This window comes from Pseudopipra pipra, chromosome 11 (assembly GCF_036250125.1).
Source record: "Pseudopipra pipra isolate bDixPip1 chromosome 11, bDixPip1.hap1, whole genome shotgun sequence".
Classification (NCBI taxonomy): domain Eukaryota; kingdom Metazoa; phylum Chordata; class Aves; order Passeriformes; family Pipridae; genus Pseudopipra; species Pseudopipra pipra.
Genome location: NC_087559.1, coordinates 16,478,502 through 16,492,570, shown reverse-complemented (window position 1 = coordinate 16,492,570; position 14,069 = coordinate 16,478,502). Strand labels below are relative to the sequence as shown.

Genomic DNA, 14,069 nt, shown 5'->3' with positions numbered 1-14,069 from the left:
AGGGAGGAGCCATGTGCTGGGGGGTGCCCAGCACCCAGGGCGACTGTATGATCTGCCATTGGCACTGCCGTGCCCACGGGCCACTGGAAATTTTCAGAAACCGTATATCCCCATCCCCGTGGGTGTGTGAGTACCTGTACCTGTGCGTGTCGGTGTAGATATTTAGGTGGCTGCTCCCCCCGACCAGGGGTCGAGGGGCCTGGCCAGGCTGGCCAGGGTGCCCCAGGTTTTTCAGCTGCCCCCTGGGCATGGTCCCTGCCACCCTCTGCTCCAACACTTGTCCTCTTAATGAGGTTTTTGTCAGAATCAGGAGCTTGGCAGAGGGGCCATGAGGTGGGGGGGGCCCAGAGCACCCCAGCACTGTTCACAGCCACACTGCTGAGGAAGGGAGGCTCTTGGCACGCTGGTCAGAGCCTCATGGTGACCAACAGGTTACAGCTGTGTCTGGTGTTGGTGGGGCTGGGACTCTGCACTCAGGATGTCCCAGACTGGAGCAGGGACATGGCAGCCCCCATGGTGCCCATCCCAGGAGGGGCTCGGGGCCAGCAATGCCTGTGGGCGAGCACCCATCTCCACCTGCCAGGGCTCACCCAGCACCCAACCATCTGTGCAAAGGGTGCAGGTACGGCTGTGAGCGCCTGCCTGGTGCTGCCAGTGCAGCTGTAGAGTCTCCCAAGGCAAACCCCTGCTCACACCCACAGTGGAGCCCCCACTCCCCGGGGTGCCACAGGAGCAGGGCAGGGTGGGCACGGTGGTGCCCGACTGGCCCCACAGGTAAGTACGGTGTCAGAAGCACCCAGTCCCACCAGTAGCCCCACTGGTATGGGAGAGATGGACTCAGTGTTGTACCACTCCAGGCAAACTGGGATCCATCAATCCTGGCCCTGGCAGAGGTGGTGGCACCTCAGTGCCCGTGGCAGTGACGGAGCCGGTGGCTGGTGTGACGCTGCGCCGGTGGCACTGCAGGCAGCGGGGACTGGGTGCTGGGCAGTCTGCAGAGATGCCCAGAGCCGGCTGCCCTGGTGGGGTGACACTCACAGCAAAGGTGGCACATCACCACCATGGTGTCCCTGGCAAGCCCCGGTGTTGGCAGCACGGCCAGCACCCACCCCGCTGTCCCCGGGGGAGAACTGACCTTGCCTTTTCCATCCCCACAAACAACAAACCTTGTCCCCCAAACCCCAGAGAGTATTGCAAAGACCTCGACTTGTCGGATAACAACACCGAATTCCTGGAAAACTTTATTGCCCTCATGGAAAAGGTGACCCCAGACTCCAAGCAGTGTGAGTAACTGGGATGGCTGGTGGGGAGGCTGCTGGGGGGTTGGAGGTGGACGGCATTTCAGAGGGAGATGGGGCACGGGGTGAACTATACTGGGTTGGGGTCCTGGGAGCTGCTGCTGGGGAGATGTCGGAGCAGAGCAAGGGGCGTGGGTGACCCCCATGTGGCCAGCCCTCACCTCCTCCTGCTCTCCATCTTCCTCTCAAGGCGACAACTTCCTCCTGCACAACCTGATCCTGGACACAGGCATCACGCAGCAGCTGGTGGACCAGGTCTGGAAGAACCAGGACCTCAACACGTACGTGCAAAGGAGGTGGCCCGGGATGGGCAGCACTCTCTTGGAGCAGAGGAGGATTAGGATGGGCTGTGTAGGTAGGGACAGAGCAAAACCCCACTGATGCCGGGCGTACCCGGCCCCTCTCCTTGCAGGTACAGCCTCTTGGCTGTCTTCGCAGCCACTGATGGGGGCATCACCCGTGTCTTCCCTAACAAGTGAGTGTCCAGCCCGTGCCGTGACTTGTCTGCTCCTGCTGGACAGTGACAGTGACAGTCATGGCTGTGGCTGCTCCCACCCAGGGCTGCAGATGACTGGGAGGAGGAACCAGAGCCCTTCAACGCCAGCTTCTACCGAAGGAGTCTGGACAACAAGGGCTACATCTTCAAGCCACCCTACCGGGATGGTGGGTGCCAGCTTGGGACAGCGAGGGGTGACACAGGCTACCAGGGGCTGGCTCCATGCATCCCCTGATGCATCCCCTGCCTTCCACAGCCGGCTACCGAGGGCTCGACCTGGAGAACAACACCATTGGGATCCTGGTGAGCACCGCCGTGGAGCTCAGCATCAAGGGCAAGACTCTGAAGCCAGCAGGTAGGCAGGGGGCTGAGTGCCCTGACGTCAGGCTGGAGGGGGTCCTCGTAACCCCTCCAGCACCAGGGCTCACCCTGTCTCCCCACTGCCCCAGTGGTGGGGGTGAAGCTGGACCTGGAGGCCTGGGCTGAGAAGTTCAAAGTGCTGGCGAGCAACCGGACGGACCGTGACCAGCTGGGCACCCGCCGAGTATGTCCTGGGGCTGGCACAGCACGGGAATGGGGATGGGGGGACGGGGGGAGCTCTGCTTGTTGGTGAGCACTGCTGGGACATGGTGCCTGTGGTTGCACCGGGTGTGTTCCTCCTGCACAGCCCTGCCCGTCACCCTGCTCGGGGCACCTGTCCCCAGCCCCTGGGGACACCACCCCGTGTGTCCCCTTCTGGCCAGGAGGACAGCTCTAGGGTGATGACCATCCTGCTAACCTGTCCCTCTGCCCTGGTTTCGGTTGACAGTGCGACCCCTCGACCAGCTGTGAGATGGACTGTGAGGCCAACAACAAGGTGGGTGGTGGGCAGGGGTGGGGGCAGCTGGTGGGGGAGTAGACGGTGACGGGGAGGGCTCCCTGTCCCCTGCTCACCCTGCCTGGGCACCCACCCTGTCCCCTGTTGCTCCTGGAGCTCAGCCAGCCCCTGACTCACCTTTCAGCGATGAAGCCCCAGGGCTTGCCCTGTGACCTGTGGACCCCCCCTGAGAGGGCTGTGAAACCCCCCAGGGTGGTGGTGTCTCCTGCTCCCTGCACCCAGCACAGATGCTTCTGGCACCGAGATGCTTCTGAGCAGCCCCCAGGCTTGGGGACACTGTGCTGGGCCCCCTGCCTGACAGCCCATCGCCCCCCACCCTGCCTGTCCTGCCTTGCCCTGGGCGTGACTGGGGTGGATGACACTGCCCTCCTTCCCCAGGACCTCATCTGTGTCCTCATCGACGATGGGGGCTTCCTGGTGCTCTCCAACCAGGAGGACCACTGGTACCAGGTGAGCGGTGCCTGCAGCTCTCCTGAGCATGGGATGCCAGTGGGGAGCTGAGACCTCTGAGCTCGTGCCAGAGATGGCATGACACAGCCCCACTCAAGTCCCCACCGGGGGAGTCCCACGTCGACATGGTGTTTGGATGCAGACTCAGTGTCCCCATCCCAGGTGGGCAAGTTCTTCAGCGAAGTGGATGCCAACCTGATGTCTGCCCTCTACAACAACTCCTTCTACACCCGTAAGGAGTCCTATGACTTCCAGTCTGTCTGTGCCCCGGAGGCCCCAAGCAACACAGGCGCTGCACCCCGCGGTGTCTTTGTGGTGAGCACTCACAGGGCTGGTGGCTTCCAGGTGGTCTGTGATCTGGGGGGCCCATGAGTGTGTCCCCAGTGCCCTGCACGGGGACCTGCTGGCGATTGCCCTCTTCTTTGCCCACAGCCCACCGTGGCTGATCTCCTGAGCCTCGCCTGGTGGACTTCGGCTGCAGCCTGGTGAGTCCTGCCATGTCCCCTCTCCAGGGGCCATTTCCATTGGGGAGTGACACAGGGGTGTCCTTGGGGTTGGGACAGCTGATGTGGCCACGCTTTCCTTCCCCAGGTCCCTCTTCCAGCAGTTCCTGTACAGCCTCACCTACAGCAGCTGGTTCCAGACGGGTGAGTCCCCAGGGAGACCTGGGCTGGGGGTGGGCAGGGGCCGTGGCAGGGGTTGCGTGGTGGGGGGGTTGGTGGCCCCTGTCCCATGGCGCTGTGCTGGCACAGAGGAGGTGGCAGGGGACGGCATGGAGGCCAGGGAGACGAGCTGCATCATGAAGCAGACGCAGTACTACTTCAGCACCGTCAACGCCACCTACAATGCCATCATCGACTGCGGCAACTGCTCCAGGTGGGTCCGTCCCCGTGGTCCCACCCCCTGGTCAGGGCTGGGGACATCCCCCAGCCTGCCTTGCCGGGACCCCTGCCCGCATGGGGGCCATAGGAGATGCCATGCAGCAGTTGAGGGGACTGTGGTACCTGGATGGGGGGACAGAGAGCAGCAGTAGTGTCCCCATGGGCTGGAGGTGCTGATGTCCCCAGGGCTCCTCCACATGGACATGGGCCCTGAAAGCCCATCAGAGTCCCTGGGCAGCCCCATAACATGGGGATGGGGAGGGATGTGGAGATGGGAATGGGGACAGGAATGAGGTTGAGGACAGGGATGGGGATGAGGTAGGGGACAGGGATGAGGTTAGGAGCAGGGATGAGGTTAGGAGCAGGGATGAGGAAGAGGATGAGGACAGGAGTGAAACTGTGGCTGGCTTAGCCTCCCCAGAGCCATGTGCTGGCAGGGTTGGCACTGGGGACTGGGAGAGATCAGGGCACAGGGTAACAGGGGTCCCCACTGCCATCGCACCCCCAGGCTTTTCCATGCACAGAGACTGGCTAACACCAACCTGCTCTTTGTGGTGGCTGACAAGCCCCTCTGCAGCCAGTGTGAGTCTGTCAAGCTGATGCAGGCAGAGGTAAGAGGTATCCTTTGGAGGCTGCATCCCACCGGGGTGTGGCAGAGGGATCGGGGGGGGGGGGGCAGGGAGCTGTGGGGTTTGGTGGAGGTGGAGGGAGATAGCCTGTGACCAGAGAGGCTGGAGGTGGCCGCAGGGTGCCCCATAAGCCCTCGCTGCTGTGTCCCTGGTGGTTTCCTTGACCTGCAAAGCCCCCCCGAGGGACCCCAATCAGTGTGAGCTGGTGGACAGGCCCCGCTACCGGAAAGGCCCCCACATCTGCTTCGACTACAATGCAACAGTAGGTGGAGTGCAGGGGGGGAGCGGAGCTGGGGGGTCCCCTGGGAAGAGATGGGAGCAGGGGGTGCCCTCTGGGTGGGGGGGTATAGCCATGGGGCGTCCCCAAGGGAGCAAAGCTGTGGGGTGCTCCTATAGGGGACATTTGGGCAGCGGGTTTCCCTTGAGCAGGGGACTGGAGCCATGAGGGGACCGCAGGGGAGCAGAGCAGGGTTCACCCCTGGGGAGAGATGGAGGGGTGAGTGCCCCTGCAGTGGGGGAGCAGAGCCATGGACTGTCCCTCTGAGGGGAACAGAGCCATGAGGGGATGCTGGGGGTGCAGCGCTGTGGGGGCTCCCACCTGATGGGGGTTTGGAGCCCTGGGAGGACCCAGGGTGGGGGGTCAGGAGCCTTGGGGTGCCCCGTGGGGAGATCAGAGCTATGAAGGGTCCTTAGGAGAGCAATGCCATGGGGTGACCTCCTGGGAGGAGAGCAGAGCCATGGGGGTCCCAAGGAGAGCAGCACGGTGGGTTGTTTGGGGGGGAGGGGGCTATGCCACAGGAACCCTAGAGCAGGAGGTGTAGCCAGGCTGCAGGGGGGTGGTGAGTGCCCCTTCCACGGCAGTGGGTGCCCCTGTGGGAGCCGAGGCACTGCTGGGGGTGCCCCATGGCCCCTCTCTCTTTGCCCACCCAGGAAGATACCTCAGACTGCGGCCGAGGGGCTTCCTTCGCCCCCTCCGTGGGGGTCCTGCTCTCCCTGCAGCTGCTGCTCCTCTACTCCAGCACCAGCCGGCACCCGCTGCCTCCGGCCGCCTGCCTTTAGCCCCCTGGCCGCCCCCGCCAGCTCTCTTTTCTTTCAACTTCCATCTCCATCCCCCTCCCTGGCCCGGTGGGGCGGGAGCGACGTCCCCTCCGCTGCCTCGGGGATCCCCGCGATGCCGCCCCGCTCTCCACACCGGCCGCAGCCAAAGAAGAGTCGGGGTGCGGGCAGGGGCTCCCCGGCAGAGCGGGGACCGGGCAGGGGCTCCCCGGCAGAGCGGGGACCGGGCAGGGGCTCCCCGGCAGAGCGGGGACCGGGACGGTGCCCCGGCGTCGCGCCCTCCCGGCCGCTCGCACTCGGAAAAGTGGCGTCGGAGCCCTCCGCCCGCGACCCCCCCAGTCCACCTCGCCTATTTTTTTAGCCTGAAGATTTTAAAGCAGATCTTTCTACATCGAGTTTCCAACATTTTCACCTGGAGACAGGCGGGGTTTATTGTCAGCAACGAGGACATATGAAAGAAAAAAAAAAAGGGGGGTGGGGGGTGAAAGGAGAAAAAAAGAAAAAAAAAAAAAAAAGAAAAAAGGACTTGACTTGACTGTGCGGGTCAGTAGTATTTGTTCCAGCGGTACCGGCCCCGGGGTGTGTGGGGCAGCTCCAGCATCCCTGCGGGCTGGGGTTGAGAGCAGGCAGGGGCAGGGCCAGGGGGCAGTGGCACAGTGGAGCCCTGGTCCCTGCACTTGGCTCAGCTATTCTTGAACACAGATGTCGGGGTGAAAAGGAGGGGGGAAAATATTTTTTATTTCTTTTCCGTTCTGCAGATCACTGTGAATCCTGCCCACCCAGCCCTGTACCCCCCAGCCCTGCCCTGCCCCCCTCATCCTGCCAGAGGGACGTGCTGCTCCCCTGGGGGACATGGATGAGCTCTCGAGTGGGTCACACCACATGCCCCGCAGCGGGACATGCCGCACGTCCCTAGTGCCAAGTGGAGCGGGAGGTGCCACATATCCCCAGAGGGGACGTGCCAGGCCCCCCTGCCTGTCCCTCGGGTCACCATCCATGGCGAGGGGAGCAGCCCCCGGGTGCTGCGGGGGCCCTGGCTGGGGGGCACGCAGTGCTGGGGGGGCGGGAGGGGCTGGGGCTCGCACCGAGGAGCTCAGGTGGGAGTGTTTTGTCCGCCCCAGTCAAAATGCTGGGTGCCAAGGAGGGGACGAGGTAGCTGCTCAGCTCTGGCACCCCACTAACCCATCCAGAAGAGGTGCCGCAGGGCTGGGGGGGTCCAGCACAGGGTGCCCGGCCGTGACAGCCCGGGATGCCGCAGTACAGGGGGTGCCATACCCATCACCCGTGCCCCCCACTGCTCCCGGCAGTGCTGGGGGTCCCTGCCCGGGCAGGCAGCCCTGGGGACCCTCACCCCCCTGGGCCACCCCGCTCAGAGCCACCCCATCAACCGGGTCCAGGGGAGCCCCCTCGGCACGGCCACCCCGGGGGGGCTTGGGAGGGTGCCAGGCACTAATTAGTGCTGGGGGTTAATTAATGGTCATTCTGCTTGTAGCTTTTTCAGTGTGTGTTTGGTTACTGTCTCTGGGAACCGTGTTTGAACAGATGGCTCTGTGTTACCGGGAGTGTGTGTACTTCTGTAGTCTAGTTAGGTGCTCTGCCAGAAAACCACCACTATACATACCTATAAATATATACATATATAGTCTATTTTAAGTTAAAAACCAATGAGACGAAGGGGCGACGTGGCCCCGGGCCCCCCCGTCCTGCCGGGGTTGCGTCCTGCCCTGTCCCTGCCCAAAAGCTTCTCTCTGCTCATTAAAAGGCGTTGGGTTTTTAAATTTATTTTCTTTAATTTATTTTTATTTCGTTGGGTTTCGATTTTTTTTTCTTTTTGTACAGAAGAGTTGGAAAACTTAAAAAAAAAAAAGAACAAAAAAAAACCAACAAAAAGACAATTTGTAAGATATCGTGCGTGTGACTCCTTGTAAAATATTTTCAAATGGTTTATTACAGAGACTCAGTTATTAAATAATGTTCATATTTTCACTTCACAGGCGGTGGCTGCATCATTGCCTGGGGGGGGGGGTGGGCACGGCCGGGGGGGGCACAGCATGTGGGGTGGCACAGGATATTTGGGGGGCTGCTGCCTTCACACGTGCTGCACCTCTGTGAGGCTGACGGGCAGGGATTTGGGCACAGGCAGGGACGCAGCAGAGCCGTGGGTTCGCAGAGCCCCACGCACTGCACAGGAGGGCCTGGGGGGCAGCAGAGGCTCAGCCTCTTCCCAACCCCCCCCAGGCTCCCCCATCTCCCTGTGTCCCCTCAGGACTGTGTTGCCCCTTCCCCAAATCCCCATGTCCACTCTCCCCACTCCACATCCCCTTGTGTCTGTGTCCCCACAGCCCTGTCCCATGGGTTCAACGTCCCCGAGGTGCTCCCTGTGTGCAGCCCACCCGTGTCCACATCCCTTCTTCCCAGGGTTTGTGCCCCCCGTGTCCACCTCCCCACGACCATCCCCCTCACGGCCCCATAACCATGTTCTGCCACCCAGACAGACACCCACCCCCATGTACCCCGTGTCCATGTGTCCCCGGCCGTTTGTCCCATGTTCCTCTGTGTCCATGTCCTCCCCGTTTGTCCCACATGCCCCCGGGCCATTTGTCCCGTGTCCCCTGATGTCCGTGTCACCCCTCATGTCCATGTCCCCCGAGCTGTTCGTCCCATGTCCCCCGTGTCCGTGTCACCCCCGTGTCCATGCCACCCACCCACGTACATGTCTTCATGGCCGTTTGTCCTGCATCCCCCAGTGTCCCTGTCAGTCCCCGTGTCCATGTCCACTCGTGTCCGTGTCCCCTCCACATACATGTTCCCTCCCAGCCGTTTGTCCCTTGTCCTTCTGTGTCCATGTCGCTCCCGTGTCTGTATCCTCCCGGCCATCTGTCCCGTGTCCATGTCCCTCGACCTGTTTGTCCCATGTCCCCCCCGTGTCCGTATCCTCCCGGCGGTTTGTCCCGTGCCCCTCGTGTCCATGTCCCCCTGTGTGCATGACCCCCCCTCGTGTACGCGTCTTCACGGCCGTTTATCTCGTGTCCCCCCGATGTCTGCGTCACCCCTCCTGGCCGTGCCTCCTCCCCGTACCCGTGTCCCCCCCCGTGTCCATATCCCTCCCATGTCCGTGTCCCCCCCACCATCTCCGTCTCCCCTCCCGTTCCCGGACTACAAATCCCGACGTGCCCCGCGACGCCCCGGCTCAGCCCCCGCGGCGCGGCCCCGCCCCGTCGCGCGCGCCCCCGCGCAGGCGCAGCCGCGCTGTTTGTCCGCGCCCGGCCTGTCCCAGCAGCGGGGCCGAGCGCGGCCCGGCCCGGGCGGAGCGGCGGCGGCGGCACCGGCAGCGGCACCGGGAGGGCGCGGGGGGGAGGCGGGCGGGGTGGGGGGGCCGGACAGCCCCCGCGGGGCCGCCCCGTCCCGCCCGTGGGGCCGAAGATGCGGCGGTACCTGCCGGTGGCCCGGCAGCACTTTCTGGCGGCACTGGCCGGCACCAGCGTGGTGGTGAAGTCGCTGAGCGCGGCCGCAGTGCTGCTGTACCTGCTCTCCTTCGGGCTGGACACGGCCTACGGGCTGGCGGTGACGCCGGGCTACCTGCTGCCCCCCAACTTCTGGGTGTGGACGCTGCTGACGCACGGGCTGGTGGAGCAGCGCGCCTGGGGGCTGGCGGCAGCGCTGGCCACGCTGGGGGCGGCGGGGCGGCTGCTGGAGCCCCTCTGGGGAGCCCTGGAGCTGCTCGTCTTCTTCGCCGTGGTGAACATCTCCGTGGGGCTCCTGGCGGCCCTCGCCTACTTCCTCACCTACGTGGCCTCCTTCCATCTCGACTACCTGTTCGCTGTGCGCATCCACGGCGGGCTGGGCTTCCTCGGCGGGGTCCTCGTGGCCCTCAAGCAGACGATGGGGGACAGCACCGTGCTGAAGGTGCCTCAGGTCAGGATGAAGGCTGTCCCCATGCTCCTGCTCCTCCTCCTGGCTCTGCTGCGGCTCGCTGCCCTCGTCGAGAGCAATGTACTGGCCTCGTACGGCTTCGGGCTCCTCTCCAGCTGGGTCTATCTCCGCTTCTACCAGCGGCACAGTAGGGGCCGCGGAGACATGTCTGACCACTTCGCCTTCGCCACTTTCTTCCCCGAGATCCTGCAGCCCGTGGTGGGTCTGGTGGCCAACCTGGTGCACGGCGTCCTGGTGAAGGTGCGGGTGTGCCGCAAGACCGTCAAGCGATACGACGTGGGCGCCCCGTCCTCCATCACCATCAGCCTGCCGGGCACGGACCCCCAGGACGCTGAGAGGAGAAGGTACCGCCCGCCCTGCTGCCGTTGGGATCGTGTGTTCAGGGACAGCGAGGGTCGGGTTAAAATCCGAGCAAGGAGGAGGGGGTAGGTTTAGGTGCAGATTGCTAAGCAGGGACCGTCTGCATGGGGGCTACCCTGCCACGGAGGTGGTGAGGAGCATTTCCCGGGGCTGGTGGGATGTTATCCTGCTCTTCAAGATGTGGAGCAGTGGGGAGATGCTGGGGAAGGGGCAGACAGGGTTTGGGGTCCCTGCAGAAGGAAGGGGGACAGCGTGGGGAGGTGCCAGCCCCGGCTCACGGCAATCTTGCACCCCCCCCCCCCGGCACAGGGGAAGGCAGTGAGTCAGCCCCACGCCCCAGCCCTCCTGCACATCCGGCATTGGCCCTCCTGACTCCTAGCAGGAGGGTTTGGACAAGGCGTTGGCATTCCTTTTTCCCTGCCCTGTTTTATGCCTCTTCCCCATTCCCAGAGCAGCCCGTGTGCTCCCTGACAGCCTCCGAGCGCACCACGTGGCGCAAAAACTCGTGTGTGTAGTCTGGGAGCCTGTGTGAGTGTCTGGAGCAGTCCTGTGTGCTCCGGGTCGTCCCCAGTGCTGCTGAATCCACCCTTTCCTGCTGGGAAGGAGCCAGGGCCAGGCTCGCGCAGTGCCCCGTGGGGCAGAGCCGTCAGCCCCTGCCCTGCCCCTTGGACCCGGGGTTAACCAGGTGTGCCCTTGCCCCGCAGGCAGCTGGCCCTGAAGGCTCTGAACGAGCGGCTGAAGCGCGTGGAGGACCAGTCGGCCTGGCCCAGCATGGAGGATGAGGAGGAGGAGGCAGCGGCGGCCAAGGCTGACACTCCACTGCTGCCCGACCCCGGCGCGGCCGGCAAGAGCCCCGGCCAGGAGTCCAACCTCATCAGCTTCCAGGATGCCCCGGCCCAGCTGTGACCGGCCCCCTTCCCGCCCTGTCTCCCTTGGAGAGCTGCTAATCCCCCTTGTATCCCGCACGGCTGGGAGCTGGGACTCCTCCCGTGGCACAGGCAGGGGGACACCTCATTCCAGCAACGCTTTGCTGCTGCTCGTGGCCAGCACCAGGCACCCGGGACGGTGACACTGCCGCCACCGCGAGGACAGGGATTGCTGGAGCCGCTCCCCTCGGCGCGGGCCAGGCCGTGGAGTCAGCAGTCAGTGGGGGCTATCCCGGGACAGGGACACGGGGCTGATCCCCACCCCAACGCCGCTGCGCTCGCCCTTGTGGGATAGAAGTCAGCTTTTCCTCTGTGCCAGGGCTTGGCCAGAGCACTCAACACTTATTTCCTCCCTTCTGAAGGTAGTTTTGTCCTGAACTGAGGGAATGGGAAGGCTGGTGGGTTTCTTTTCCAGATATCTTTCCCATGGGGAGCCTCCCACCACCCTGGCAGGAGTTTGCTGGGACCAGTGAGAAGCTGGGCAGGGAGGACAGGCCACTGGTCAGGAAGGGGCCACCCAGCCCCTCACAGCAGTGGTCCAGCACTGCCAGCTCCAGGCTTTCTGCAGTGGGGATTCTCTGCTCCTCCCTCTCCTGCCCCCCTCCCCCTGCGAGGAGCCAGTGCCCTTGGCTGCTCCCCGGCTAATCCGTTTGTCAGATTACACTAGAAGCTGGAATTAAATTTTTATGGTGGGGCTCTCGCTGCTTCCTCTAGCAGCAGGTTTTCTTTCCTGCAGGTAGAATATGGGCTCCCCCCTTCTCTTTCCCTCCCTCTGTGTTGGTGGTTTTTTTTTTTCCTGAATGGAGAGGATGCTCCCTGCGACAGCCTCCTCACAGCTCCTGATCCAGCTGGCAATTCCCAGCCCGGGATGCAGGTCAGCGGTGTCGTGATTATTTTTTTAAAGGACCACACGAGAAGGTTTTGTCAAACAGGAAGAACACGGACATTTGGGTATCAATAAAGAGTTCTTTGAAAGAGTTGGCTCCTGCAGCAGAGCACGGGCAGGGCGGGGGGCCTGGCCCAGAGCAGCCCCCGAGGCTCTTGCCAGGAGCCTGGGCAGGGGGTTTCTTCCCAGGTGCTCCCAGCAAGTTGGGAAAGACCCTTTGAAAGGAGGAGGTGGGAAATCTACAGGGGGGATGTGTGCCAGCACCCCAAAAAGTCATGTTCCCCCCCCAAGCAGTAAAGAGGGCTTGTTGCACTGTAGCTGCCTGAAATTTTTATTGAATAAAAGCTCTGGATACAGAGGAATTTTTCAGCCTGGGAGCCGCTCCCAGCTCTCCAGCCCTGCCAGGAGCAGGATATGTGCTGAGGAGTTGCAGACAGAGCCTCGCAGCAGCCCCGAGGGTGGGCAGGCTGGGAGAAAGGCTGTTATGCCAGCAAGGAGGTCCCTTCCTGCCCTCCCAAGGGCTCGTCCCCCAGGCCTGTGCCTCCCCCCATGCTCACACTGTTCCCTGTGCCCCTCCAAAGGACAAAATGCCTTTGCTGGCTGCAGGTTCATAGCCTGGCTCAGTCATTTGCTCTGTAAACTGACCCCACCTCAACAAGCCGAGGCTGTGCTGCCCCAGCCTGGAGAGGGGTTTGTGCGTGGCAGCGAGTGCCCAGACCCGTGGCCTCGGGGCAGGGCTGGCTGCTCTGGTGCCGGGGAGCCCTCGTGCCATGGGGACACACGTGCTCCTGTACCATTTCCTCGGGTGCCACCACCCTGCCCCAGCCCTTCCAGGGCCAAAGCCACAACCGTGCCCTGTGCTTTCCTGGCCAAGCTGCCCCCGAGGCAGGAGAGGCAGCGTGGTGCCCACTGTGGCCTCCCAGGAGAGAGAGGGGACTTCCCTGCCCTCCTCACTAGGATGACTCCTGTCCTGCCTGCTCAAAAGCAGTCCTTGTGTGGGAATGGAAAAGGAGCAGGAATCCTGAGCGAACCCTCCATTTCCCAGCACTGAGCACCAAGCTGCTGCAGGGACCAGCAGCTTCACCTGTGCTGGGAAATGTCCCCATCGGGGCGGGTGGGGGTGTCACACACACATTGTAGCTGACACTAAGGACAATCCAGGACCAGTAAGAGACAAGGAAATAGAAACAAAGTTCCAAGGAGACCCTGTGCAAGCAGGGGGGGCTGTGAGGGGGAGCCCCGGCCTCACCAGCTCGCTCAGGGGGTTCAGTTGTGTGCCAGCCCTTCAGTGCTGGCTCCGCTTGCGGTACAGGTACGCGTTGCTCACCTGGTTCATGATCACCAGGCTGGTGAGGAGGGGGCACAGCATGGCCAGGTACCAGGAGACGCCGGTCACCGCCGTGGTGAACCAGAGTGAGCACATGCCCAGCATGAGGCTAGCACAGCCCAGCAGGTAGCCCACCAGCCCGGAGGTGGCGTGGTACAGCTTGAGCTTAGCCAGCGTCCAGTTCTTCATCAGCTTAGGGTAGAGCAGGAGCACGCCCCCGGCGCACTGCCCCCCTGCGTACAGCACGGCCACCAGCCCCGTCAGCCCGTGCCAGGTGACGAAGTGGCCCTTCCCGTTCAGGTGCTTGTTGTAGGTGATGATTCCCAGCCCCAGGAGCGCGCAGAGCAGGGCGAGCAGCTGCAGCACCCAGTGTGCCCGCACCCGCACCTTGCGGGAGAAGGAGCGCAGCAGCGAAGTCTCCGGGGAGAAGATCAGCAACGCCTCCGTCATCAGGAACGAGAACTGGGAAGGCAGAGGGCAGCAGGGTTGGCACCGGCCGAGCAGCCACCCCTCCCCCAAGGAAACCGGGGCTCGGCTTCCCGGCTCCCGGGAGCTCCCGGGGCTCAGCCTCGCACCGCCCGGGGGCTCCGCCGGCACAGCCCCTGCCTCTGCCACGGTGCCCGGGGCGACGGGACTTACCGCGAGCGCCATGAGCAGCGGGTGCCAGGAGAACAGACCTGCAAGGGAAGGGCAGGGTGAAATGAGCGCGGAGGTCCGGCCCGGCCGCCCCCCCGCTGCCCCGGTCCCGGCCCCGCGGCACTCACTGGATCCGGGCCGCGCCAGCACGGCCACGGCGGCGGGGAAGCCCAGCGCCACGAGGTGCGCGGCGGCGCCGGCGGCGACGCGGAGCGAGCGGTACAGGCGGGACTCGGTCTCGGCCGTCAGGGCCATGTTGGCCGGGCGGGCGGAGCGGCCGCCGCCGACACTGCCGGGCCGCGGCGCGGGCCGCC

General features: G+C 63.8%; 3 protein-coding genes across 5 annotated transcripts in view; 2 read left to right on the top strand and 1 right to left on the bottom strand.

Annotated features, from left to right (window-relative positions):
- The window catches only part of CACNA2D2 (calcium voltage-gated channel auxiliary subunit alpha2delta 2), a 209,160-nt gene extending 201,482 nt beyond the window's left edge, over positions 1-7,678 (top strand). For 2 of the 3 annotated variants that reach the window (XM_064667862.1, XM_064667863.1), the window contains 15 exons: positions 1,186-1,283; positions 1,489-1,579; positions 1,711-1,773; positions 1,858-1,961; positions 2,051-2,149; positions 2,244-2,338; positions 2,603-2,650; positions 3,050-3,121; positions 3,284-3,436; positions 3,554-3,606; positions 3,713-3,768; positions 3,874-3,997; positions 4,511-4,620; positions 4,805-4,893; positions 5,562-7,678. In XM_064667862.1, coding sequence (XP_064523932.1) covers positions 1,186-1,283; positions 1,489-1,579; positions 1,711-1,773; positions 1,858-1,961; positions 2,051-2,149; positions 2,244-2,338; positions 2,603-2,650; positions 3,050-3,121; positions 3,284-3,436; positions 3,554-3,606; positions 3,713-3,768; positions 3,874-3,997; positions 4,511-4,620; positions 4,805-4,893; positions 5,562-5,690 — 1,384 coding nt within the window. In that variant the 3' untranslated portion in view covers positions 5,691-7,678. The remainder of the gene's footprint in view (positions 1-1,185; positions 1,284-1,488; positions 1,580-1,710; positions 1,774-1,857; positions 1,962-2,050; positions 2,150-2,243; positions 2,339-2,602; positions 2,651-3,049; positions 3,122-3,283; positions 3,437-3,553; positions 3,607-3,712; positions 3,769-3,873; positions 3,998-4,510; positions 4,621-4,804; positions 4,894-5,561) is intronic. The other variant, XR_010433513.1, reaches the window with a different exon arrangement.
- A 1,260-nt stretch (positions 7,679-8,938) lies between these two features.
- On the top strand, positions 8,939-12,109 carry TMEM115 (transmembrane protein 115). Its single transcript, XM_064667882.1, has 2 exons — positions 8,939-9,964; positions 10,685-12,109. The coding sequence occupies exons 1-2, from the start codon at positions 9,111-9,113 to the stop codon at positions 10,884-10,886; spliced, it is 1,056 nt and encodes a 351-aa protein (XP_064523952.1). The 5' UTR covers positions 8,939-9,110; the 3' UTR covers positions 10,887-12,109.
- On the bottom strand, positions 12,106-14,068 carry LOC135420416 (transmembrane reductase CYB561D2). Its single transcript, XM_064667885.1, has 3 exons — positions 13,884-14,068; positions 13,759-13,796; positions 12,106-13,581 (listed from the first exon to the last, which is right to left on the bottom strand). The coding sequence occupies exons 1-3, from the start codon at positions 14,008-14,010 to the stop codon at positions 13,078-13,080; spliced, it is 669 nt and encodes a 222-aa protein (XP_064523955.1). The 5' UTR covers positions 14,011-14,068; the 3' UTR covers positions 12,106-13,077.
- Position 14,069: the final 1 nt, after the last annotated feature.

Coding starts and splice junctions, on each gene's coding strand:
- TMEM115 (XM_064667882.1), top strand. CDS start 9,111: ATGCGGCGGTACCTGCCGGTGGCCCGGCAGCACTTTCTGGCGGCACTG. Junction 9,965..10,684: donor CAGGACGCTGAGAGGAGAAG/GTACCGCCCGCC, acceptor CTTGCCCCGCAG/GCAGCTGGCCCTGAAGGCTC.
- LOC135420416 (XM_064667885.1), bottom strand. CDS start 14,010: ATGGCCCTGACGGCCGAGACCGAGTCCCGCCTGTACCGCTCGCTCCGC. Junction 13,797..13,883: donor GCTGGCGCGGCCCGGATCCA/GTGAGTGCCGCG, acceptor CTTCCCTTGCAG/GTCTGTTCTCCTGGCACCCG. Junction 13,582..13,758: donor CGCTGCTCATGGCGCTCGCG/GTAAGTCCCGTC, acceptor CTGCCTTCCCAG/TTCTCGTTCCTGATGACGGA.